Below are 26256 nucleotides of genomic sequence, written 5' to 3'. Positions count from 1 at the left end.
TTGCCAGGTATTTAATTCAAAGGGCCTCAGCCATTGAGCCACTGTGTCCCAGAGAGCATAAGCTTGCTCCCGGGCTGATCTCTCTGGATCATATTCCTATGTCTGTAGTATTTTTACCTGCTGGTCTGGGGATAGCCCATGTGTCTTTAGGACCTTGGTCCCGACGGGCGGCCCAGTCCTCTCCTCTGAGAGAACATAGTAAGCCCTTTTCGTTTTCCCCCCAGGGACCAGCCCACGTCGGTGGGTCTCCTCCACATTCTCCCTGTGTAGGATTAGGGGCTTATTATCCCTTGGTGGGAGCGAAGCCTGCACCGTGCCACTCCGGACCGCTGAGCACGTCACCCACCCGGAAACACGGCCCCGGTACTCTCCTACCTGAGAACTTTTAAGGTTCCTTCCCGGTTTCTTCTGGGAAAGCTGCATCCTGCCGGCTACGCCACTGTAACAAGAATGAGTCGGAGACATCACAAAGGTTTGGGGCAGCCACCCGCATATTATGCTCGGCTGCAATCGCTCTTTTTAAGTACACGATGTGAATCGTTCAGAGTCCAAAACAGAACTGCCTGTACTGAGGCAAGATGGCAGTTTTAAAGGCCCAGAAGGGAAATGACGTCTTCGTTGCAGGAAGTGGGAGTGGTATCCTGGTGTTCGGAAGTGACGTCATCCTCGGGGCCGTCCAGAGGCGGGATTTCCTGGGACAGGTCTGCAAGGGACTGAGAGAGATAGCCAGTACACTCTGCCACCCCCTGGCCTGGCGTAGAATTACAAGTGTTTAGGCCCTTCAGCTGTTTCCCATGCGCACGTGTGTGACAATGTATATACAGTATATATATATATATATATATATATATATATATATATAATGTGTGTGTGTGTATATAGGCTTCTAACAGGGAGTGGCAGAGGCCAACATATTACTCCAATTTTAAAAACCTTACATTGGCTGCCGGTTAGATTCAGAATCGATTTTAAGATGATACTCCTAACTTATAAGGCATTAAATGGTCTAGCCCCCGCCTATTTGAGTGTTTTGCTCCATCGATACAATCCCCCTCGCGTTCTTAGATCTGTATATCAGCTCCTTCTATGACCCCATGCCATTAAGTGTAGGTGCTGGTATCTCTAGCCTTTAGGTTTTTGCATGATAAGACTGCAGCCACTCTTAATTTGAAACAGTAGTTTCCTTGCCTTTATTTGTGCCTTTTTATATGCAGATTGGACAATTGCAACTGGGTACATATACCACATAATGAATACATTCACAAATTACTAAAAAAAAAAAAAAAATCAGACACTTAAGGTTCATTTTATTGCTGGGGATAGATGACAACAAAGGGCATTAATAATAATGTTGCTGTTTTGAAAATGAGATTTAAAGGGGTAAGTAATCAGTTGTGAGGCCTTCATAGTCCCATTCATGGCCTCAGATAGTCAGATAGCGTATTTGTGCAGCAAATACATACAAGACAAGTATCCGCCTTGTATGCAAGCACAGTTAATCCCGGACCGGGGTGTACCAATACACTGCCTCACATTCACTCATTCCAGTTATAGAAATACCCAGAGACACACCTGTATAGTGGAGACATCTCAGCTTGAAATCAAATCTCGGCCTAAAGACCCATATATATCCCTTTGTGATGAGAGAGTTAGAATTTTTCCATTGGGGTAGAGTGACACTAATTTTGTTGTGGAATCCCAAGAGAGAGTTGGAAAAACTTCGTCTAAAGATCAGTTTAGTGATTCCACATTCTGGAGAGGACAATCTGTTCAGAGTGTTAATACAGCAAAGAAGATGAGAATGAAAGCCAGACAGGCTGTTCTTAACATTGCTTAGTGACTTCATATTGGAGGACAGCAGATTGTCCTAATGAAATGAAGTGCTTTAGGAATATTTACCTATTGTGTTGTGCTGATGTTAGACTCAAGAATTTGTGGTCACATCAATGCTGTGTATCCAGAATATTTCCTAATGAAAATATTTGTTCAAGTGGTGGTTAGTTTAATAGATTTTTTGGGGGTGATTTGTGACTGAAGCAAACCCTTTCATAAGGTTTATTTAGATAAGGAGCTCATCAGTGTAACATCTTCAGTGTCGTAGTGCTGGAGAGCCACATCAACTAGATCATAAGATGTGTCAGGGTATCCAGATCTGTATGGTAATGTCTCCAGGGTGCTCCTTCTTTGCGTTTATTCTCATCAACAGAAGCGTTTCTTTACTTGTCACAGATGCTAAGCTGCTCAGCGGCTTTCTGGTAAGGTTGTTTCATCAGTGTTTGCTCTTTTTTTAAACCGTGTTACATGTTGTGTGATTGACAGAGACGTCAATTGTTTGTTATGGCCCTCTGATCCAGATATATATAATTTTTTTTATTTCATCATTTATTTCTCTGTTTGTTGAAATAAAATAATCTTGTGAAGCACATCAGCTTCTGCAATCAGCATGGTGCAAGGGCTTTTTAATTATGATGTTAATGTTGATAGCGAGAGTTTTCACAGGTCTGTAAATTATACTCTTCTCCACTGATATGGCTTGTAAACTGAATTAATGAGCCTTAACTTGATCCACTTAACTGTTTAGATTTGTTTTGTCCCAGATAGCAAACGTATTGCATCACTTTTGCATTTTAATGATTGCCCTCTATTTTTCAGAGGCCTACTCCACTTCCCTGGATGAACGCAACCCATCAATTCCAGTTTCCCCGACTTTGCCCCTCTCAGGATGTCCTGTACCCACGGTGCCCCCTGCTGCCCAGTCTGTGCCACACCTGCAGACACCACTGTCAGATCCCAGTCAGCCACAGATTCAGCTGAAGGTGGCTCGGGAGTGCCCACAAAGTGCTAAACCCCCAAGTGGCTCACGTTCAGGGGTTCGCAGCACCACTGGCTGTCCTCACCTTTCCAGAAATGAACTTGTGTCTGGGCACACTGCAGTCACGGGCAAACAGCAGAGGATCAGCCGTAGAAGGGCCACCAATGGCTGGCTGCCAGTAGGACTGCCTGTGGAGAAGGAAGTCTTTATTGTGGTGAGTAAAATGATCAATACATATTTATTTGATTGACTATCTATCCATCCATCAATTTATTCTTTAGATAAATATATATAGTATTGGATTTTTACGCTGAACTGATTTTTTGGTCATTTAATGCCATCAAATCATGGAGAGAACTATTTTTTCAGATATTAAGGGCATTATTTCACCCTGATTGTAAATTCTATAAGAAAGATGATTCTGCAGTCCTCAAATCACCAATGGTTTTGTGGTTCCATACATCTCTCCAGACTTTAACTTCTGAAACCAGCAGATGGTAAACATTTATATTATAACGAAGTGAAAATAATTGCCTTGGTTCTGAAAACCTGGCAGGGTTTCCCTTTTTGAGGGTCATCAAATCCCATCAAGGTTTCTTGTTTCTCGCAAGCTGCACGTCCACTGGGAGCACTTGTTGTGGTGTTGAGCAAACTCTGTGCCATGTTACCAACCATTCACATATGTTCATGCTTTCCCATTTCTCTGTAAAATGGTGGAGTGTTGGTTAATATTTTTGGTTTTTTTAATTGTTAAAGGTCTTGCTGCTAGGTGGTAGAGCAATGCTGCTTGAATAGGGCATAGTTCACTTGTGGATTTCAGGGGGCAATTGTTCATCTACCATATATACTCGAGTATAAGCCGACCCGAATATAAGCCGAGGTACCTAATTTTGCCTACAAAAACTGGAAAAACTTATTGACTCGAGTATAAGCCTAGGGTGGGAAATGCAGCTGCTACTGGTAAGTTTCAATAATCAAAATAAATACCAATAAAATTACCATACATTAATTGAGGCATCAGTGGGTTAAATGTTTTTGAGTATTTATTTCAAAGAAAAACAATAAAGTAGCTCTGTAAGTGGAGAAGAGGGTCAACAAAAATAATATGGTATCTATCTCACTCTCTTGTGCGTGTGTGTCCCTCTTGCGTGTGCGTATGTGTGTGTCTCTCTCGCGCGCGCGTGCGTGCATCTTGCTGTGTGTGTGTGTGTGTGTATGTAAACATGATAATTTGAGTACACTTTCACTTAGGTCAACCAAATTTTTCATGCAAGTATTACGTAAAAAACGTAGATTTCTTTTATAATGATTGTTCAATATATTGTTAATTTGATTTGCTTTTTTGTTGATGGTTCTTTAATGTACATAATATAAAAATATAATCATTATCTTGCGGTTTACTCCTCAAATATCCATCCCCATATCTGAGTATACGAGAAAGTTTAGGGGAGACCAATCCCGATTTTTTTACCATTACAATTAATGTAGAGGTCTAGGAGTGTAGAATATTTGTTTTTTTTTTTTCATTATTTTAACAACTACTGTTTGATTTCATTCAAAGGAAACTGCAATATAAATGTATTCACACACTAAAGAAAACTCTTACTAGTAGCTGTAGAAATTGAACATTTAAGAATAAATATTTCTTTAACTTTTTTTCAGCAGTGGAAAAACAATGAGAGTTTTGGCACTTTGAATGTGAACAAAATTTTTCTTTATATTTTAATTCTGGAAAATGAATATGGAATGTGACCTTCATTTCACAAAATAATGTGAAGGAGATCATTTTAAGTGTGAATGTGTGAAATGCTGTATATAACATACATTCGCCGCATGTGTCGGCAGCAATGAGCAGCTCTCTGCTTTGTCTGCCGTCTGCTAAATTGAAGTCTGTGGTCTACTGGATGCTCGAAACATGTAGGGATCATGTTAGGACTGACCAATCATTAGCCTTTGTAATCACTTTGTAAATTTGCCAGTCTACCAATAAGTTGACATATGTTTAAAATATCATTTTCCCTGTGATTTATTATTATACATTTAGCCTTGATAACAAATCAGATGTCTGAAACATTAGATGTTTATCATATGGCAGTTCAAACTACAATTGCAGTATGTCAAGAATAATCGCAATTTGATTTATTAATCATTTCAGACTTTGTATTAAATTGTTCGTGAATCAGGTATAAAACACTTTCCTAAGTCATTCATTCAACTACATGGGCTCCTCAAGGTTTTGTTGTCTTCTTTAATGTTTATGCTGTATATCACAGACCTAAGACCCAAAGGTCACTGTTACATTATGAAGTGTGCATGTGACATGTGAAGATAGGATTTTATCTGCAGTGGATGAAGGTTATTACTTCAATCCAATTGACTTTTTACCAAGTTGCTACTAAAGACTAAAAAAAATGTGAAGTCTCAGTCCTTACATTTATGGAAGAGATGGTAGAAGTGGTGACTGAATATAAATATCTAGTATAATGTAATAATAATCTAAATCATAGGTGCCATCTGTGGGGGATGCAAAGTGGCAATTGCTCCCCCATTTCAGAGCAATGCTAGAGAAAAATTATTACGGTAAAAACAAGTTAAGAATTCCGTACTGGTTGTGTTTGAGTCTATATGTTGCCTCTGGCTACTAAATCTATATTCAGACTGCAGTTAAAACCAACTCAATTCAAATTTTTTTGCTCATATCGGATTATTGTGCAAGCAAATCAAATCTGATACAGCTGTGTATGGGTGCAACTCCATATCGATGGCCATGGTTTTTGAATGGGATGTTCAATAAGGTCATTGGCATAAGATGGTCAGGTGTCCACAGACTTTTGGCCATATAGTGTACAATGTATAACTGATCAAATACTTCCAACACAATGTGAAGTCAGCACAAATTTGCAAAATCCTAAATAAAATGTAAAAATACTGAAAAATGTTATCCAGTTGTTAGTCTTGATCTGAGAAACAAAGTAGCCTTTTCACATTCGTGGTAACCTTTTTAATATTTTTAGTGTTTGTGGGAAACTGTTTAACAAACACATGCCAGAACTTGAAGAGTGATTGTCTTTTGTTAACGGGGAACTAGCATGATCTATGAGTGTAACGCTTCTTTAAGGAATGCTAAATCATAGAGAATCAAAGCAATCTGACAAAACTGTGATTTATTACAGAAAGAGGTAAACAGAATGATGTGCAGTAGTTTAAACTGTAGTTTATCATACATTAGAGTGCTGGTGGCTGTTAGATCTCTCAGTGTCATGTTATGAGATTAAATACAGCAATGTGAGCAGGTGAGGTTGGAGAGACGTCATCTGAAATAACAGATTACAGATCAGTGAACTGTTTTTGCTCTGGCAGCACAACTCATGACAGACTAGAAGTTTACCAGAAGAGGCACTAGAGTGCACATTGTCTTCAAATTGGCGTTGTGACTATAATTGCAGCCTGTCCATTATGCTGAAATTAACAGAGTGGTTTTAGAAATTGGTTTGAAAGATGCAACCATGACATGGTATTTCTTCTATCTAAGAGGATTACAAATAGAACAAACTGCTTCAGGAAGCTTAACAAAATATATATAGAATTCATTAAAAATCTGAATGAAGTGAACACTGCAAAACTAGGAGAATTTTAATAGTAAAAAATGGTGTAGTCAAATTGCTAGTTGATCAGTCAGTTTGAAACCACAGCTTCACCTGATTTCATGTAAAGATTGAAGTCTTTATCTCCCCAACTGTAGGTGGTTAATGATGAAAGTGGGCAGAAGAATGGAGGTATAATAAAGCAGTTATGATAAGATATCTTGCACTAAAGTAAACCACATCTGTCAAAAGTCTGTATAAATAAATTTAAATGTTTGTCAGTTACCACATTGTGCAAGAACAGCTCTATGAATTTTTATGAAATTTGAAGAGCATTTTGTTAGAGTGCAAAATTTGTAACATGGGCTGGTTTTTTTTTATACACATCCAGATGTTTTCAGACTAACTGATCGGATGAGAAATGGCAAAGTAGTTCTTCCTGCTGAATTTTTCAATGTCTACCCTGATATTTGCAATATCACTAATAAAATCTAACAACTGGTTCTGTGAATACTCCATACTGACCCCACCAGATTAGCAGGAAGCAGCAATAAACAGGACCCTTACTATACTTGGACTTCCTGCCGTAAAATTATACAAAAACCTGGAGCACAGGTAATCCTATTAACTTAAGCCCTCCAGAAGTGTGTAACTGGACCTTAATTCAGGTTAAAACTCCCTGCCAAAATGTCATTGAGATGATAAGAGAATTCAGAGTGTGAATATTATTACCATCTGATTGCTCATTCAAGTTTAAATGCCACCAGTTCCCTGTCAGCATCTGCTTCACTGTTACTATATTAAGACATTGATCTGTGTACATATCAAACCTCTCTCGGCAGTTTTTCAATAGGCCAGTGTCCAACTGGCTGACACCCTTGTTTGGTATTCAGTCTTTATACAGGATATACAAAAATCTATAATGGCTGCAAAAAATGTATACTTCCACTAGTGGAAATAATGCAATAGTCGGTGCTTCATCAGCAGATGAAGTGAACTGAAAAGTGGCCATCAAGCAAGCAAACAGTAATCAGGTGCGTCACCAGCCCACGCTGTACTCCAGTATTTTGCTTGCTCAGTAGATCACCTCCCTCAGCTACACTGCAAACCTCTCGCTCAATCAGCAAGTGCCTGTGCCTTATCAAAAGTGCAATCCCTTATTCACTTTTTCTTCTCAAGTCTCGTTCCAATTCTCAGATTTTCCTTCATTGGGGCAGTATTAATCATTTATGCTAAATTTCTACTTTTAATGCTGTAATAAACATATTCACTGAAAGTGATCTGGGTGTTTCAGGTGCCATTACAATTAGTCGTAGTTGCATATAGGTCTTAGATTAAAAAAATGAATTGAATCATTTAACAGCACTTCTGTGTCTCCAGTTCTTGTGCCCTCCTTTTGAAGGTGCATTCTATACAAGTTAGAGGCTTGGTAATGGAGGCATGCTGCACTCTTCATGTAAAAATCTTTTTGAAATCAGCTTTTACTAGGGTTTTTAGCAAGAGCCACATGCACACTTAAAGTGCAGCATGGAGGGCATCTGTTTTTATATATAATACACTAGAGGGCTTTGCCCCCTTCTCGCTTCGCTCGCCAACCCCCTAGCCAGCGCTGCGCGCTAGTCTCTTTGCGGTTCTGCCACTCGCGTATGGGGATGTGGATGTACAATTTAAACTGATTTTAATTTTCATGTGAAGTGTTACATTTGCATCCCGCGACGTATAACTGCCCGTGATTGCATTTCGTTTCTTTCTCTCTATTAAATAAAACGACTTTTTCAAATGTTTGGTTCTGAGATTTGTTAATTGTCTTTGCAAAAGCTATTCTAACGGGGAAACTGTTAACGTTTTAATACGAATGGCATATCAAGATCTCCTTTGGTGTCTAATGTTATCCGCGGGAGAGGTACTACTTCTTTTGTTTGAAAATGGTTGTTAGGAGGGCGTGATTTTTAAAAATATCATGGCAATATTCTCGTCTTGTTGGTCTTGAAAAAATCTTTTCCAAAAAATCACATGTTGTCTCCTAAAAAGTCTTGTCGCGTCAAAAAATTTTTGTTATATAATAGAGAGAAATAGTAGCTGTGTGTGGCCTTCAGGACAAAAAAACAACTTGAAGATTCTGTAGCAGTTTTACTATATTGGCGAACTTGAGAGATAGACGTGTAGTCAAGTACAGCTGTGGCACAAAGTGACTGGACAGGCTGGAACCTGTCTCAGGTAAACGTATGGTAGCTGATTGTGTGAACATACTACGTGCATGTACCACAAAGCGGAGTTTGTCTGCTTTGGTTGAATGATAAGTGAGGTGCATACCAGTGCCAAAAAAATGTAAAACTGCATACATGAGCCATTTCACCAAGCGCAAGTCACACTTGTATAAGCTTCTACATCTTCCATAGAATTCACACCAACTTCTGTGGCTGTGATTGAGTGTGTGCAGAGTGGACTACTCCATAAACACATATGTCTTTCATAGTATGAACTGAGGTGGATACAAGTGCTGAAAAAAGATTTGGTGAAATTTTAAATACCAAAACCTGTACACAATTGTTCATGTAATACAGCATGCTACGTTTATTATTTGTAGTTCAAGAAAAGTGTGTTAATCTAACAAATTTCTTTGGTCACAGAATGGTAGAGTTGGAGTTGTACAACGTATTATAGTACTGGAATTTGAGGAATGTATCCATGTACATAAGAGAGAGTTTAAATGCAGTAATGTTGTTAATTAATGGCCAAATATCCTTGGTGAGGATATTTGAGACACCATCCACATTACTACATTTTTGTTTAAAAATTAAAACGTTTGTCTCCTTTTTTGCCTTTTGTCCATTCTGTCATGTCATTTTCAAACTCCTAAAATGAAGATTTCTGCAAATAGTCTCTAGAGCTGTATTCTTTTCAAAAATATTGTGTCAGCATTGTGTTTTGGATGGGCAAAAACAGATTTTTCTGAAAGCAATGCCAAATAAATTGTGCTCTGTTTTATTTGTGTTTATTTTGTGGCCCTTCTCTGATTGGAATGTCATGCAAATCATGCCTTTCATAATGCAGGGATGGGGATTGGGGAAGTAGAGCTTAGCGCTCCCCTCCTGCATAATTCCAGATGTTGGTAGAGTTTGTAGTGTATTCATAAAGGCTCTTCCAGTGGCCCAAATCCTCATTATTTGACATCAATGTAAAATTTGGACAGAAGGTGCTATGTGAGACACAAAATAATGGTAACAACTCTAAATCAATTGATTTAAATTTCAGTTTGCAGAATAAATAGGCAAATTCATTAAATATGAACCAACAAACACTGCACGCCACACCTTCATCCCTAATAACTGACATCTCAGGAAGTAGAGAACAGAAGAAAAAAAAATCAGACTTTTAAGATTGCTTCTGGGGGATTAAAAATGGCAACAAGGTTAATCATAACGCCTTTGAACATATGAGAGCTAGAGATGAAAGTGTAATTAGAAATTGCAAAACAGATGCAAGGAGCACATTTAAGCTACAAACCAAAATACGGAGGGGAAAAAAATTACTGTCAAATATTAAAATATATCCATGTTTATTACACTCTGTGATCAAAAAAGTAGTTGCACCCAGAAGCACTGGGTCTGTTTGCATGACACCAGCTGAATAGTACATGTTCTGCAACTGTCGGCCCTTCATTCCCTGTAGACCATTTTCTCCCAGGAGGAGCTTTGTAGTGTGCCACAGGACACCATGTGGCTCCTGAGTGACTCCATCACGGAACACACAGCTGTTGCCATCTATTTCTGCTTTACCCAGTCCTCATGAACACCACATTTTGGAATCTTTAATGCATACAGCTGTTCATGCAAACTGGACCAGGGAAGTCCAGTTGGTTGTTTACCCATTCTTTATAAATTTCATCACACTTACACAGATCACTTTAACACCAGCAGATTGCATATTCAAAGAAAAATGGGCTTTAACTTCTCTATGTAAGAACATCAACATCTCTCTCTCTCTCTCTCTCTCTCTCTCTCTCTCTCTCTCTCTCTCTCTCTCTCTCTCTCTCTCTCTCTCTCTCTCTCTCTCTCTCTCTCTCTCTCTCTCTCTCTCTCTCTCTCTCTCTCTCTCTCTCTCTCTCTCTCTCTCTCTCTCTCTCTCTCTCTCTCTCTCTCTCTCTCTCTCTCTCTCTCTCTGTATGTATGTGTATATATTTACATGAAACACAGTTTATAGCATTCCATGCAGTTCTTGCCCAAGGGTATACATAGGACAAACGTCAAAAAGAATCGCAACACACATATAGGAGCATCAAAATGCCATCAGAAGGAAGGACTCACGATCACTGATTTATACACACACAAATTCAACCAGACATACATTTAACTGGGACAATGTACAAGTAAGATTTACTTTTTTGATCAGAGTGTAATAAACATGAATATATTTTAATATTTGACAGTAATTTTTTTCCCTCCGTATTTTGGTTTGTATATTAAATGTGCTCCTTGCGCATATATATATATATATATATAGATATATATATATATATATATATATATATATATAATATAAATAAATACAGATGGAGCAAAAAGTGAAAGCTATTTTCATAGTAAAAAAATAAGTTTGATGTTTGCCATATTGGCTGCTAGTCTTTGTCAGCTTTTTGGTAACTCAGTTGTTTCAGCCTATTATTTATTTAATTTTTTTTTTCTTCCTTCTCATAGTACTAAGTATTAGCAGTGAGTTGAAAGCATGAATTTGATGCTGATTTGTTGAATCTATCAGTGACCAGAAAATCAATACTTTAAAGGCCAGTTTTTTCCACAAAAGTTTCGTGTTGCAGCAAAGGCATTCTCCCAGTGGGACTCCAATGTAAAAGTGATGGGTTTATTGCTAAAACAGGCTTTGGAGATAGTGATCCTGGTGCAAAGGCAATGTGAGAAGCAAGTTGTATGCTAATATAAAGTGTAATGGCCATTCACAATTTCATGCTAATTATTTAACCAACAAATGATAAAAATTGATAAAAGATTTAAACTTTTCAATAAATAATGACCCTCAATCTAGAAATGTACTCTGCAAATAAATTTAGAATAACCACTACAGCTGTTAAAATAAACTCTCTAATGGCATTCTTAGTCATTTACTGTGGACCTTCATTTTCTCCAGCTGAAGTGATCAGTGACAGGGGTTTCGGTTTTGATGTGGTTTAGCATTACACTTGTCAGATTGCGTTATGCAAATGTTGTAGATCATATATTATAATGGACAACAGCTTTAGAAACCACTTTGAAATCTCAAAATCCGTAGCTCGAATGGATGGCTATACCTTACCAGCTTAGCTGAGGCCTCAGTGCTAGTTTTATGTTTATGAATGTTCGTGTGCACAGTATGCTGAAAGGGTTATTGTAGGTACTACTTGGTATCATGGGAAGAAATGATCATATTAGAGCAGAAATGCAGCCTGTGATTATTGTTTATGGAGAGAATCAACCATAAGTCAACTGCGAATCAACCATAAGTCAACTGTGAATGGGCAGTTTGGAATTTTTATGTTAATTTAATCAGTACTTCAGTTAATTTAGAATTTGGAACATGGTCTTCATTAATTTGTTGAAGTGGACCATATACAGTAGATGACTGATTATATTGGACAAGTCAGCATTGTCAGAAGTACATGTGCACATTTCAGAACACATTAGCAGTCCACAACTTTGTTTATGTAGGTGAAGTTTGCAGGCAGAATTTCTACCAGAACATGATGTTCCCTTTAGTAGTATGCGCAGACTTCTTTCAAAACAAATTAAGTGCCTGCTGTTGACTGTCTGGGCAGTGCATTTAAAATGCTCTGCATGCAGCCTTTTTTTTTGATGTTGTATTTAGAAAAATGTACACACCATCAATTTATTATCCGTTTTTTTTTAAATTTGAGGATATCCCTCATATATTTTGTTACGGACTCAGTATGGAGGCTGTATTGCAGTTTTTATTTATTAGATTAGTGTCGGCCATACATTCCTAGTTTCAATAATTTAAGTCTTTTTTGTTCTTTATAGCATGTACGTGACATTTTACTGCTTGCTGTCTCTTGATGCTTCACACTTTGGTTTTTGCATTCTATTTTAACAGTTACATGCACATACATCTCTTTATGTTTATATCAAAAACTCAGAATTTAAAATGAGAAAATGAAAGAGCTGTTCATTTATACTCAAAGTAGGCTGCAGTTCCAAACTTTGTAATACAACTTGTAATTCCAACTTTCCCTCTTCAAACATCTTTATCAATGTAACGTGCTGGAGACTCCAAGGGGACAAACTCTTTGTACTGATTTGCCGAGAGTGCTTTGGTGGGACGGCTCGTGTGTGTGGTGGGGCAGCTGCTGTGAAAAGCTGGTAGGACCTGGAACTGGTACTGAGGTCCGAAAGCTGGCATCTATACCAAAGTAAAGATGTTAGTACCGCTCCAGCGCTCATCTAGACACAATCACGGTATCTATAAAGCATAATTTCTGTTTGGTTTTTCATTATTCAAGATTTTGGTTTTGAAGCCACAGACTCGAATGTGACAGATACTTCTCATCTGAAGTCAGGTTCCTGACATGTAACTTTCGGCCTTGTTGCCCATCAGGTGTGGCATGAGGTTGCAGCATGTGACGTAAAATGTTATAGTGTGATATCAACAGAGATGCAATATGAAACGGGTTGTGATTTTGGTTTAACTGAACCTTTTTCTTTAATTGAGCATTCCTCTTAATTTATTTGTCGTGACTCCAATCCACCTGAGGTGTAGCAGTATTGTCTCAGGAGTTATTTATTGCAGTTTGGGATTTTTTGCAGCAGAAGGAAAATCCAAGAACATTATATATGAAGGTGCTTTCCAATATTAATAATAGTTGTGTACTAACTACAAGACATGTGATAGTAATAAAGTTTACTAATGTACAGGTATAATTTGTAATTACTTTTTACTTTTCCACCCTTTTTTTTTCTCACATGGGCAATGGCAGGTAACTCGGCTAATGTAGATAAACAAAAATTTCACATCTAAAAAGAAAAAATTTGGAATTGTGTGAATCTTACAGCCTAGAATTACCAGAAATTTGGGAGGTGAGTTGGAGCAAACCATTGCTTATATAGAAGTGTGTCATGTAGGTAATTACTCCTTACCTTTCTGACTTTCTACTTTCTCAACTGGGCAATGTCTAACTCCCTTTAGTCTAATGCACCTTTGATGTTTTCCCCATATTCAGATTGGTAAAGGTCAGGGTGGTACAGTCCCCTTGTAGCTATCAAGCTTGATAGGACTGTGGCTGTAAAACAGTTTGGTTTTTGAAAGGAGGGTTGGTGCGAATGTATCTTTGAAACCCATCTTTTCCTCATTTGAACATGCCAGCAGAGCTGTGACAATACAGTGTTATCCTACAGGCAATAATTATCTTTTAGTCATAACTGTAGGTACCAGTTCTCGTGACAGGATGAAGGGTTGTGTTAGCTTGGACTTCAAAATCAGGCCATGTGGCCTGAAGAATCCTTTATGGCATTGTACCTTTATTGGATAAAGCAATGAAAGCTTCTCATTAAACATTCTTTCCTAAGAGATGCTAAACCAGAACCATTCATTTTGTTTAATTTTAAAGTAAATATCTGGAAAGAATCATAAGTGATTGTGCAGCCACATCATAACCCCCATCCAATCTGTTGACTTTTTAGTTTAATGCCTTTAGAATTGTTACCGTGTGTTGGAAACATTTTGAGGGGTATCAAACACTGCCTTTTACTTGAAAAGCAGTACTTAAAAAATGCAGCAGGCTAACACAGGCCAAAAAGAAGCACCTTGTGGTCTGCCAGTTGAATAGCTGAATTGTAAAGATTAGTGCTTTGTAGACTCATTTTCTTGAAAAATGGGCTTATGTCCGACAGTCATCCCCTTTGCGCAAATCGTCTCCCAGGAACCCATCAGACAATTGAGTCATATGGTCTGGACACAAGAAAAGAGCTACTCGAAGTCTGACCTAAACTTATTGATCAACTGTAGCTGTAGTGTAGTGGGTAGCATTAGATGCAAGTAAACATATGATCTGTACAGTCTAGTCTGTACAGTCATTTTGGGTTTGTCAGTGGTGTACAAAACAGCAGACATACCTCATGCCAGAATGCTTCAAATCAAAATGATAAATTTGTCAAAAAGCAAAGCTGATTATGCATTTTCTAGTGTTATTATTTTAAGCCTGACTTTGCTGTTGATGCTTTGATTTCAGCAAATGACCTAATCAGTTGATCAGTAATTGAAGTTAAACACTTTTTCTTGTTAATGCTCAATCTCCTTCTTGTTATAACTCACTGTTGTTTTAGCTGGTTTATGTTAGACAAACAAACTAAGACAGCTATCGCCTAGCAATATTGTAGTAACTGACAAACAACGCTCTGGCTTTTTTATTTAAATGGTGCTTGCGGCTGTATCTGTGTTTTCACTCTCTAGAAGGTCTAAGCAATATGCATCACCACTAAGCCTCTGTTTACACCAGATGTGTCTTTCACTTTGGGAGCTTCTATGTACCTTTTGCTTCTTGTGTTCTTCTATTTTGTACATGGATGTCTAAAAGCAGGACCATTCTGTTCATTCTCATGGAAAAGTTGCACCAATGTCGGCAACAGATTTACACTTTGGTATGTTAAGGTAGTGTAGGTAAAAGAAGTCAGGCAAGCGTAATCCACCATTTCAGGACCACCAGCTGTAACTATATATGGCCGCATAGCACTGGGTGGAATACGAAACCCCAGCATGAACACTAGCTGAGTCCTTTCCAATTGTAGTGCCTGCAATAGAGTAAAGTATACCAACAGGTGTGTTTCTTAAGGGTATTTAAAGTAAATTACATAAATTTGCCATTCAGTTTTTAAAGCACAGTTGTGTGTGTTTGTGCTTGCCTGATCTTTGGACTTCACTTAAGTTTTAATCATTGCATAAGTAGAATATGCCCTTCTTTGTTTCTATTACAAATTTAGTTACGCATGTTGATGCAAAACATACCCCTTACAAAAGACCTTTTAGGTTTTAATTTGCACTTGCCCAACTGTACAATGTAATGTTGATATCTTAATATATTAAATATTATGGTCTCCAAATATGTTTAGAAGGCTTATAATTATAAGTTCAGCTTGAATCAAATATCTAATAGTGTCGATAGTACATATTTTGAAATCTATATGCACATTCAGATAGAGCATATAGCATGTTTGAAAATGTGGGCTATAAAAATTCTGTCTATTCAATTATTCCACAACCTAACCTGTGTGTTTAGTTGGTGGTGTGATTCTTTATTAATAATGATTGTGTGTCATTTCTGCAGGGGGCGGATGAGCCAGCTTTGCGACGCTGCTATGAAGGTGTTCAGAGGGATGGAGAAATCATCCATATCCGTGACACTGTCCTGCTTCGATCTGGACCACGTAAGAAATCTCTGCCCTACGTGGCCAAGATCTCTGCACTATGGGAGGACCCAAAAACAGGTGGGCAACACGTCTTCTCCAGACTTAGAAGTATGACCTACAGGATCTTGCGATTCTCACTGTGCTCCAGCATTTTTAAAAATTACAGTATATCTACAGTTCATTAAGCTAGGTGAATGTGTGTGTTCTTGCTATACAAGACAGTAAATATAAACATTTATTTGAAGGCTTGCATGAGAGACCATTGCTTATTTTCTATTGTATCACTTACATTTTTTGTTTTTTTTTTTGCTGATGTCTTTGAGCTGGTGACTGTTGTCCTCTGTTCCTTATTTCTGTGATCTTGATGTAGTTTTTCTGTTTATTTTATTTGAGCTGCCTCTATAGTCACAGATCTTGCCAGTCAATCAACCAAACCAACTCTTGCATAGTTTAGGGGTTTTTTTTGTGGACTAGTCATTAAGCCCATTACAGTAACGGGCGCTAGAACAGTAGTGCATAAACATTAGTAGGAACAGTCTATATTAAATGGCAAGAGACCTTGACCTCATTCTGTTTGTTAATACAGGCGTGCGCGTCGGTAATATGCCTTTAATTTTCTCTGACAGTAATACTGGCTTGTATGTGGCTGTAATATGCGTCACTGTATTGTGTACTTTTAATTTCCTCTCACAGTAATACTTGTTTGTAATTTCCGTAAAACACCTGTAATTTTCTCTGACAGTAATATCGCGCGTCGCAACGTGCCCCTCGCATGCGCACTTTACCAGAAGACACACACACGGACACCTGGACGCACACAGGGATTTTATTAAAGAGGATAAGGCCATGTTTTATTGGTGGCTTCCATAGTAGGCACAATCCCAAAATGTGTTGCAAAAATAGTTTCATTCTTTAGCAGTTGTACTCTGGTTTTGCAAATTAACACGTTGTACATGAATTGCAGCTTGTGCTGACTTAATTATCTTGTACATTCATTATTATGCCAGTATTTTGAAGTGCACTATAAAAAGAGTTTTTTTGAAAGTCATGTTTTTTGTTATCCCTATTTCTCTAATAGATTCCAGTCTTGAGCTTTTGCAGTTGTTGCTTGATTTATCCTATAGATTGGATGTGCCTACATTTGCTTCTGCCCTTTTCCTAAGCTTATAACTTTCACCTTGTTAACAGTTCTATAACTTAAAATTTAGCAACCTAACTACAATATTATGATTTTAGTTTTGTTTTTTTAGGTTTTAAGCATTCAGGCAAAAGCTAGAATTTACGTAACATGAGGAGGCTGCCACATAAGGATAGCCTTGGAAATGTTACATTAACTTCCTGCTGGTAAAGTTATTGTGTGTGCTAATAGTTATTTTGATGAGCAGTTAAGAAGATGGTTATGAGAGTCACAAGGGCTAAAGTTACAGGTGCATAGTTGAGCTCTACTGTGATTTTTAGGAACTGGAAACTAATCAGGCAGGAGAGCTTCTTTGTCTTGACTGAATATTTCCACATGTGGACACATTAGCATCAGATCCTGGCAGGCATAGTTTTGTGTCTTGACTGAATATTTCCACATGCGGACACATTAGCATCAGATCCTGGCAGGCACAGTTTTGTATGCTGACCTGTGGGGGACAGCCTTTGGACAAACCATTTCTTCCTTTTTACATGAAGTGTGATATTGTGTTTTGATACGTGAGGTGACTTGGGCCGCATGTTTTCATGTATAGAAAACAGGTAGCTTTGTGCCAGTAGAGGCCTGTATTGGGCCACATTAGCTGGGAAAGGTTACCGCTTTCCTCTGCTGAAAAAAACATGTACTTGAGAATGCTTGAGGACTTTCCAAATGGAGTACTTTCAAAGGACATCTGGGAAAAACCTTGGAGGTCAGTTGTGATTTTTGTTTTAATGGAGTATCAGCAACAGATATGTTTCCTTAGTGTGTCATTTGCTTGGTGTCTGGAAGAGTGAGTTGCACTGTCAAATACTCAACAATTGTTATGCTTTCAATAGTTTTTCATGTCAGTCGCTCTACATTCAGGCAGTGCTTTACTGCTTTCTTTCTAGTTCTGTCTTTGAGATGAACAAAACAAATGATTTACTTTTGACCTTACAGATTGTGTGTTAGCCTGTTCTACCACCAAGTCACAGAGCACCTTAGTTTCATATGTGTATAATTACTCAAGGAGAGTGCTGCTAGGCACAGCAAATAAATCAAGTTCTGTGTACTGTAATCATAACTTACAGTAGGATTGGTTGCTACAGTATTTCTGCTGTTGAACACCAGTGATAATTTAGTGCAAGATCTCAAGACACAGCACTCTGAAATTGCTAAACCTTATAAAGAAGTTAGAAAAAACACATTTTTACAAAGTTTTTTTCGTGATCAGCTTATTAATTAAACACAAAATGACAGGAGGTAATCAGTAAAGAATCAAACAACAACAGAAAAGAATCCTACCATCTCTTTTCCAGCCAGCCTGAGCCATGGAGTAAAATATATTCTGGGAGAAAAAAAAAATCATGGCCAGGCCACAGCAGCAAAAATTAACAACTAGTAATATTTTACAGAAGAATAAAGTTCAGGCAATACAGCCAACAAATTTCTTACCTTAAGTTGTGTATTTATTAGAGGAATATTCTTAAGACCTAAAAATGAGAAAGAGGTCAACCATCACTCCTTTACTACAGTATGTGTTGACCAATATGTTAATCAAAAATAGACCTTTTCTTGTCATCTTTTAGGGAAAAAAAAAATGGTTGTCGTTGCTGTATTAAAGAATAAAATTTTCAACCATCCTCTTGTGGAAACAGTGCAATATGCTTAGCTTTTTATTGGTATTGAAGCATCTTTTTTAATATTTTATTATCATTTGTAAACAGTAAGTGCATACTTTACCTTAATAGAAACATTTGAATTAGTAGTGCAGCTTATTTTGCGCATGCACACCTTTATTCATCAATGAAACTGCATTCACTCAGGGTTTACTTAATAGTGCCCTGTGTGTGAGGATTACAAATTGAGTTACTTAAAATGCAAGGGGATCTATTCAGAAGTACCAGATTGACTAAAACAGCAAGCTTTGTGTTTCTCACAAATGTACACAGAATTCACTTTTAGATTTCAGTTCTCTTAATTGAAAAATTGATTGCCAGTTTATCAAGGTTTTTCCGGAGAGTGCTGTTTAAACAGTAACCTGGTTTTCGTCTGTCTTATTTGATTGTGTAAGGCTGGTAGACATCTGGAAAAGACTTAAATCTGCCATTTTGGGAACAAGGGTTCGACCCTATATTAAAGTGTGCAGTCTGAAAGATTATGCAAGCAGCAAGCTTTAATTTTTATTTTTAAGAAATCAACAGACATGTATATTTTTTCTTTTGAGCATCTGAACTTGGAGCAGAAGTACATAGAGTAACCTCTATGATAAAGTTCCTCAGCCTTTCAATTATAGTAATGTACTTACTGTCCCTCCTTCGCTTCTTTTAAGGTATAACCAGAAGACAAATTTCTTTGAGAAGCATCTTGTCCTTCTTGGACAAAGTTGAGATTTGTGTTTTGTTAGTGCCCACTCTGAGGACTGTCTTTGATGGTTGTTCCGCATTTTATTCCAGATGTAAAGGCAGAGAGTCCTTAATATATAACGATCGTCCTTCCTAGACGTCTGCAAACATCCCCCAATTCAACACACAGAAAATTGATTTTTATCTTGTTGCATTACCTGGGCAACCTAAGAAACCTTGACTCGTGCTCATTAAACTGTTACAAAATCATCCCAGTTTCCACACTGTACTTGTCAGTAGCCTGTCCTTTGAATTCCACATCTCACTTACAGTCAAATCTTCATTTTATCATGGGCAAGGTACCGCCAGAGTGTTGGTCTCCTTAATTTTTTTTAAAAACTCTGTTTACAACTCTTGGCAAATACTGCTCTCTGGAGCTCTCTTCTTAGGTTTATTCATAAGTCTCCATCTGTTACAATATTTGGATCCAGAATGAAGATCCACCTGTTCGCTCTGTTTGTAATTGCTGCCCCTTCATCTAAAAAGTTTCAAGGTCTCCATTTTTCAGAGTGATTGTATTGTCAATACCTTACTATATGAAAATGCTCTGCTAGCCTGCTTTGAAATTGCCCACATTCCCTGCTTGATTACTTTGAACTCTCACTTGTAGTTTACTTCTGTAAGATTCTTGATCTGTGCAGCATTTCTCTAAGCCGTGTATTTTAATTTTATACCATAGCTGTCCTGGATCTGTAAAGTTTATGTTTAACAATTGGTGTGTAAAAGTAAAAATCTGTCAGTTAATATTTACAATGTCATCCTGATGTCTGCCAGTGGTGCATTTCTTGCATCTGATGTGTTTGTTCCTAATACTATTCCATTCAAGTGTTAACTTTTATACTATAGTAATCTCTATTCTCATTAGAACTGTAATGTGCCTTGTGATGTAATATATTTTGGGTGCTGTTAAAATCAAGGATTAATTGATAGATTGAATCCCTCCCCTTAGTGGTTGTCTTGTGCTCCAGAATGTTCTAGTATTGTAAACAGGTGGCGTGAATGATGAGAACAGATGCACATACTGTACAAACTGTATACACATAAACAGTTAATCTTTTATAGTTGTCAAATTCATGACACCTTAAATAAGATCTTGTAACCAACAGTATTTAAATGTAGAAGAAATTCATAATTTTTAGGTAAAGAGAATATGATTAAAAAAGATTTCAGAGCCTTAGTTGCGTATCATTAAATAAGCTGAAAGTTTAATAAGCTGCGTACATTTTTTTATATCCAACATACAGTGAGGAACATAAGTATTTGAACACCCTGCGATCTGGCAAGTTCTCCCACTTAGAAATCATGGAGGGGTCTGAAATTCACATTATAGGTGCATTCCCACTGTGAGAGACGGAATGTAAAAAAAAAAATTCTGGAAATCACATTGTATGATTTGTACAGAATTTATTTGTATTGCACTGCTGCACATAAGTATTGGAACACCTGAGAAAATCAGTGTTAATATGTGATACAGAAGCCTTTGTTTGCAATTACCGAGGTCAAACATTTCCTGTAGTTCTTGACCAGGTTTGCACACACTGCAACAGGGATTTTGGCCCACTCCTCCACACAAATCTCCTCTAGATCTGTCAGGTTCCGGGGCTGGCGCTGAGCAACACGGAGTTTCAGCTCCCTCCAAAGATTTTCGATTGGATTTAGGTCTGGAGACTGGCTAGGCCACTCCAGAACCTTGATATGCTTCTTACGGAGCCACTCCTTGGTTATCCTGGCTGTGTGCTTCGGGTCATTGTCATGTTGGAAGACCCAGCCACGACCCATCTTCAGTGCTCTGACTGAGGGAAGGAGGTTGTTGCTCAAAATCTCACAATACATGGCCCCATTCATCCTCTCCTTAATACAGAGCAGTCGTCCTGTCCCCTTCGCAGAAAAGCACCCCCAAAGCATGGTGTTTCCACCCCCATGCTTCACAGTAGGGATGGTGTTCTTGGGATGCAACTCCTCCTTCTTTTTCCTCCAAACACAGCGAGTGAAGTTTAGACCAAAAAGTTCTATTTTGGTCTCATCTGACCACATGACTTTCTCCCATGCCTCCACTGGATCATCCAGATGGTCATTGGCAAACTTCAGACGGGCCTGGACATGTGATGACTTGAGCAGGGGAACCTTCCGTGCAATGCGTGATTTGAAACCATGACGGCATAGTGTTCTACTGACAGTGACCTTTGAAACTGTGATCCCAGCTCTCTTCATGTCATTGACCAGCTCCTCCCGTGTAGTTCTGGGCTGATTCCTCACCTTTCTTATCATCTGATACCCCACAAGATGAGATCTTGCATGGAACCCCAGTCCGAGGAAGACTGACAGTCGTCTTTAGCCTCTTCCATTTTCTGACAATTGCTCCAACAGTTGATCTATTTTCACCAACCTGCTTGGCAATTTCCCCGTAGCCCTTTCCAGCCTTGTGGAGGTCCACAATTTTGTCTCTGGTGTCTTTTGACAGCTCTGTGGTCTTGCCCATGGTAGTACTTGGAGTCTGACTGACTGTGGGGTGGACAGGTGTCTTTGAAGAGCTCAGACAAGTGCTACTAATTAAGATTAAGAAGTCCACCTCTGCTCCACTTAGTAAAGGCAGAGTAACAGGTCTTTGAGAGCCAGAATTCTTGCTGATTGCCAGGTGTTCAAATACTTATGTGCAGCAGTGCAATACAAATAAATTCTGTACAAATCATACAATGTGATTTCCTGAATTTTTTTTTTACATTCTGTCTCTCACATTGGGAATGCACCTACAATGTGAATTTCAGACCCCTCCATGATTTCTAAGTGGGAGAACTTGCAAAATCGCAGGGTGTTCAAATACTTATGTTCCTCACTGTTTGTTAATAATATAACAACACATATAGTAATGAATCGCTGAAAATGGTGCAACGTGTTCACTTTATGGTTGGGAGTCCAAGCCACTCTTTCTATTCTCTTGAAAGCTTTAAATTATTGTAGATTGTGATTTTTATTTATTTTATATTGGTCTACTTTAACCTTCATCTTTTTTTTCGCCTGACAGGTGAGCTGATGATGAGTTTGTTCTGGTATTACCGGCCAGAACACACACAAGGTGGAAGGAATCCCAGCATGCACTGTGAGGTGAGAGCAGCTCAAGAATTTACACCGTAACTATTGTTTTGATCAGTTGCTTATTTCTTTTCATTGAAGACCAAGCAGGGAAAACAGTCCAGGCAGGAAAGCTAATATAGTCTTTTGCCAATTTTAAGGCCAGCCGAGTTGAGGCCATTCATACTTACTGCTGAGGGACATGGGAAAACAGTAATATAATAATGTTCTTGAAATTGCCAAAACCAGCTGCTATAGGCTGAAAAGGCCTTGCGCCTGTTGTTTATCACGTACTTGTGGCAGCCCTGCCAGCCATAGAATGATGCACTCTGAATTCAACCAGGGTCAGAAGTGTTGATGGAGCTGCAGGGGCTGCAGTCTTTGACTGTCTTTCCTCCTGTACTGATGGCTGCAACCAACAAATGGCCACAAACAGGCAATAAGTAAAAAAAATAAATAAATAAAAGCGTTGCGCTTCCAGAGTTCCAATTTTCAGGGCACTGTTTGGCTATGCCATGCAGCTTTTTTTTTTTTTTTTGGAAGTATGTGCTTCACGCAGCTTGCAAGAAATATATATTTTTTTTGATCTGTGCTGATCATACACACGTTTCTTTTATCAAAAAGATAAAAACACCATGTAAATAGTAATAAATCTCTTGCCATTATTGTTTCACACACTTTCATATGTTTTCTGAGTCTTGGAGGGCAAATTAAGGTTAGTTTTGATACATGCTGCTCCATCTTCCATCATTTTTATGCATTTGGTCCCACACCACCTTCCCTTACCGGAACCGGCATTTGGCTGCAGATACTCAAGTATCAGTTTGTGCTACTCCATACCAGCAGTTAAAGTATGCATACTGATGACCCACACCAGACCAACTAAGCATCAGTTGTAATGACCTGTACACTTTGTGGCTGACATATGGCCAATTTGACATACAGCCAAATGGCCAGTCCCAAATGGAGCCAGCAAGTCGGTGCCTGACTGCAATTGTAAATCACCATCGGTATAGCAGATTGCTTTATCTTCTGGGCATTGTCTACTGTTCCCTGTAAAAGTGAACCTTCTGAGTTTAAATTAGTGGAACTAGCTTCTTTTATAATTAACTCCATCCCTCTGGCTTAGTGTCTTAACACTAATGTATCTCCTTTGTTTTAGGCCAACAGCACCTTTCTTGTTATTGCTGCTGGCTTCAGGTTTGTATAGCAAGGCTTTTCTGGCCACTGTTTTGGAAGAACTCTGAGATTCTATGCCTCGGCCCATCCTAGGATCTGTCAAAAGTGTGCTTCTCTAGTTGTTGGTCTGCAAGAGAACAGAGGTGCATTGCATACTGTTATATCTCGCATGTTGTGGATGTTAAGCACAATAATCTTAACACAAATATTTTATACGTTCTGTCATCTTAAGATGTATGTTGTAATACATGCATAGTACATGTAAACTTTTATTACCCCCTCCCACTACCCTCTGCAAACTTAATGGTTAAAAGACAAAATAGGTATAGTCCAGAGGCATCTTTATGAGAATTAAAAAGTGCTAGTGAGCTGCTGCTGTTTGCAGATTGTGTACTTCTATTGTACTGCACAGTAGGGTACAAAAGAACCATTCATTCCACTTCCCCATTTTAAATTGCAAACACTTGAATAGAGGATCATCTTAACTTTGTGCTTAAAGGAACGCTGAATGCATGTTGTTTTTTTTTTTTTGTTGTTTTTTTAGCATGCATAATAGCATTTGCTCTTCCAAATTTCCCATCATGTTTTACTGCTCCTGGTGCCTGAACTTCCGAGCTCTCTGTGTTTACAGTATCATTTCTTTTCATTAATTTTTTATGACTTTTTCTCATTTGTTTAGTTCAGGAATCTATTATCTTTTTACTTTAGATAAACATGTAGCAATCAAGCAAGGTAAATTTTCAGATGACTCTAAATTAGGTGGAATGGTAGTTACCCTGGGGCGGCCAAATCAATATCGATTGACCCAAGCACAATATGCAGTTTGGCAGATGTGTCGCAAATGAGGATAAATGCAGGTAAATCTAAGGTTTTCCGTGTAGGAAAGAAAAAATATTGGATACTTACAGAGTCAGTAAAAAGGTATAAAGTACATAATAAGAAACCAGAGTATTTTAGTCTGAATGGAGGTGGTTGTTGGTGAAGCCATTAAAATGTACAGCAAAACAGAAGCCTACAAAGATGTTGGGCTCCATATTCTGTTTTGTGGGGTATAAGTCAAGGACCCAAATTAATGTGTAAGATTAGTGTGTATTAATGCACACTTGAGGGTATATCTAGAATGTCTGTGCGGTTTTTATCTCCAGTTTTTATGAGGGATGTAATATCCTTAGAGAAGAGTGACTAGACTCAACAAATGTATGGCATGAGCTATAAAGTGTTTTCATGTTAAGTGATGAAGGTAAATTGGTGACGTTATGGAAGGGTTTGAAATTATGAAGGGAATAATTAAAGTTGATACCAGGTATTGAGTTAAAACATCCTCCAATATCCATAGTTTGGGAACAAATGGAAGTTGATTATGAAGAATTTTTACTGACTTGTTGCCTGGCAATGTAGTTGAAAGTAACACCACTGGGACTTGTAAATGTTGAATATATCAGGACATCTCAATATATTTTGGGGGCCAAGTGAATGTGAATTGATCAGCTATGCTGTGTGGAATAATCTTTTTTTATCCAAACACTTCCTTAAGTTTTTATGTTGTTGATTAGCCATCTTAGACACCCCAGAGAAATCTTGAAGAGGATGGAAAAAACTTGAAAAATGACAAAGATCGGCTGGTTTGGTAATGTTGACATGAGATAAATGGATTCAACAGGAATTGTCTAAATCAATAAACTTCAGCATCTCTGGGTGCAACCTGAGATCATTCATATTGGCATAATCCTCCAGTGTTAGTTAAGATCAAGGTATTCTTGTCTAAATTTTGACCTTATTTGGGGTGTTTTTATTTATTTTGAATTGTGTTCTTATTGACTTTGTATTTTTTAATGCAAAAATTTCAGTATCTGATATTGTTTATGAAAGTCTGTGGCATTGTATACAATTTCTAAAATTGACTTCCATTATTATGAAAAATTGTGAGTATTTTACTCTTAATAGCACATTAGCAACTTCAGTGCCAGACCCACTGGTAAAATGGTGTTCATTTGATACTGTAGTGGTAGTTAAATGTCTACCCACCAATATTGACATTTAATTTTCTTAATAATGTCAAAGCTGAATCAAGAGAAATCATGTATCCCCTCTTTTTCTACTTAGTAGGATCATTAACCAGCAACATTTGACTGAAAAATTACTGGATCGAAATAAAAAGCCTTTGGTGATGCTGAGACAATATGATTTGCTACCTGTCCCTCTGATAGCAGTGTAATGTTGCAGGAGTTATTTGTGTAATATTATGAAAATCAAACACCTTCTACACCAAGACCTTAATTCAGAAATGTCCTTCAGTGTAACAGCAACCTGCTTAATCTAATTCAGGGACACAGAGGCAAAAATGGACTTGTAAGTAACAGTTACATATGTGTGCAGTGAACCCAACTTGCCAATATGCCAACTTGAATTTTTTTGTCTTAGAGGTTGGGGTTATAACAAAGTTAACTGAAGATTAAATAAGAAACGGTTGTGAGTATTATGATGTGCAAAGTTTCTTCTTCTTTGTCTTCATCTTTTTCCACTTATATGTGAGGTCGATGTCCTTGATCAACATTCTCCATGCAGCTCAGCCCAGCACCTCCTCCCCAGTCAGGCCCTTTTCATTCAAGTCCTTTTTTTACTTTATCCATCCACCTCCACT

The 26256-nt window shown here is 38.0% G+C and overlaps 1 protein-coding gene across 3 annotated transcripts in view; it reads left to right on the top strand.

Annotated features, from left to right (window-relative positions):
• bahd1 (bromo adjacent homology domain containing 1) overlaps nt 1-26256 on the top strand; it is a 219895-nt gene that overhangs the window by 185303 nt on the left and 8336 nt on the right. For all 3 annotated transcript variants that reach the window (XM_028822085.2, XM_028822086.2, XM_028822084.2), the window contains exons 3-5: nt 2653-3026; nt 15722-15881; nt 22390-22469. In XM_028822085.2, coding sequence (XP_028677918.1) covers nt 2653-3026; nt 15722-15881; nt 22390-22469 — 614 coding nt within the window. The remainder of the gene's footprint in view (nt 1-2652; nt 3027-15721; nt 15882-22389; nt 22470-26256) is intronic.

The sequence above is a fragment of the Erpetoichthys calabaricus genome, chromosome 16 (genome assembly GCF_900747795.2).
Source record: "Erpetoichthys calabaricus chromosome 16, fErpCal1.3, whole genome shotgun sequence".
Lineage (NCBI taxonomy): Eukaryota > Metazoa > Chordata > Cladistia > Polypteriformes > Polypteridae > Erpetoichthys > Erpetoichthys calabaricus.
Note: the sequence above shows the minus strand (reverse complement) of the source record. Positions and strands in the feature narration are given on the sequence as shown.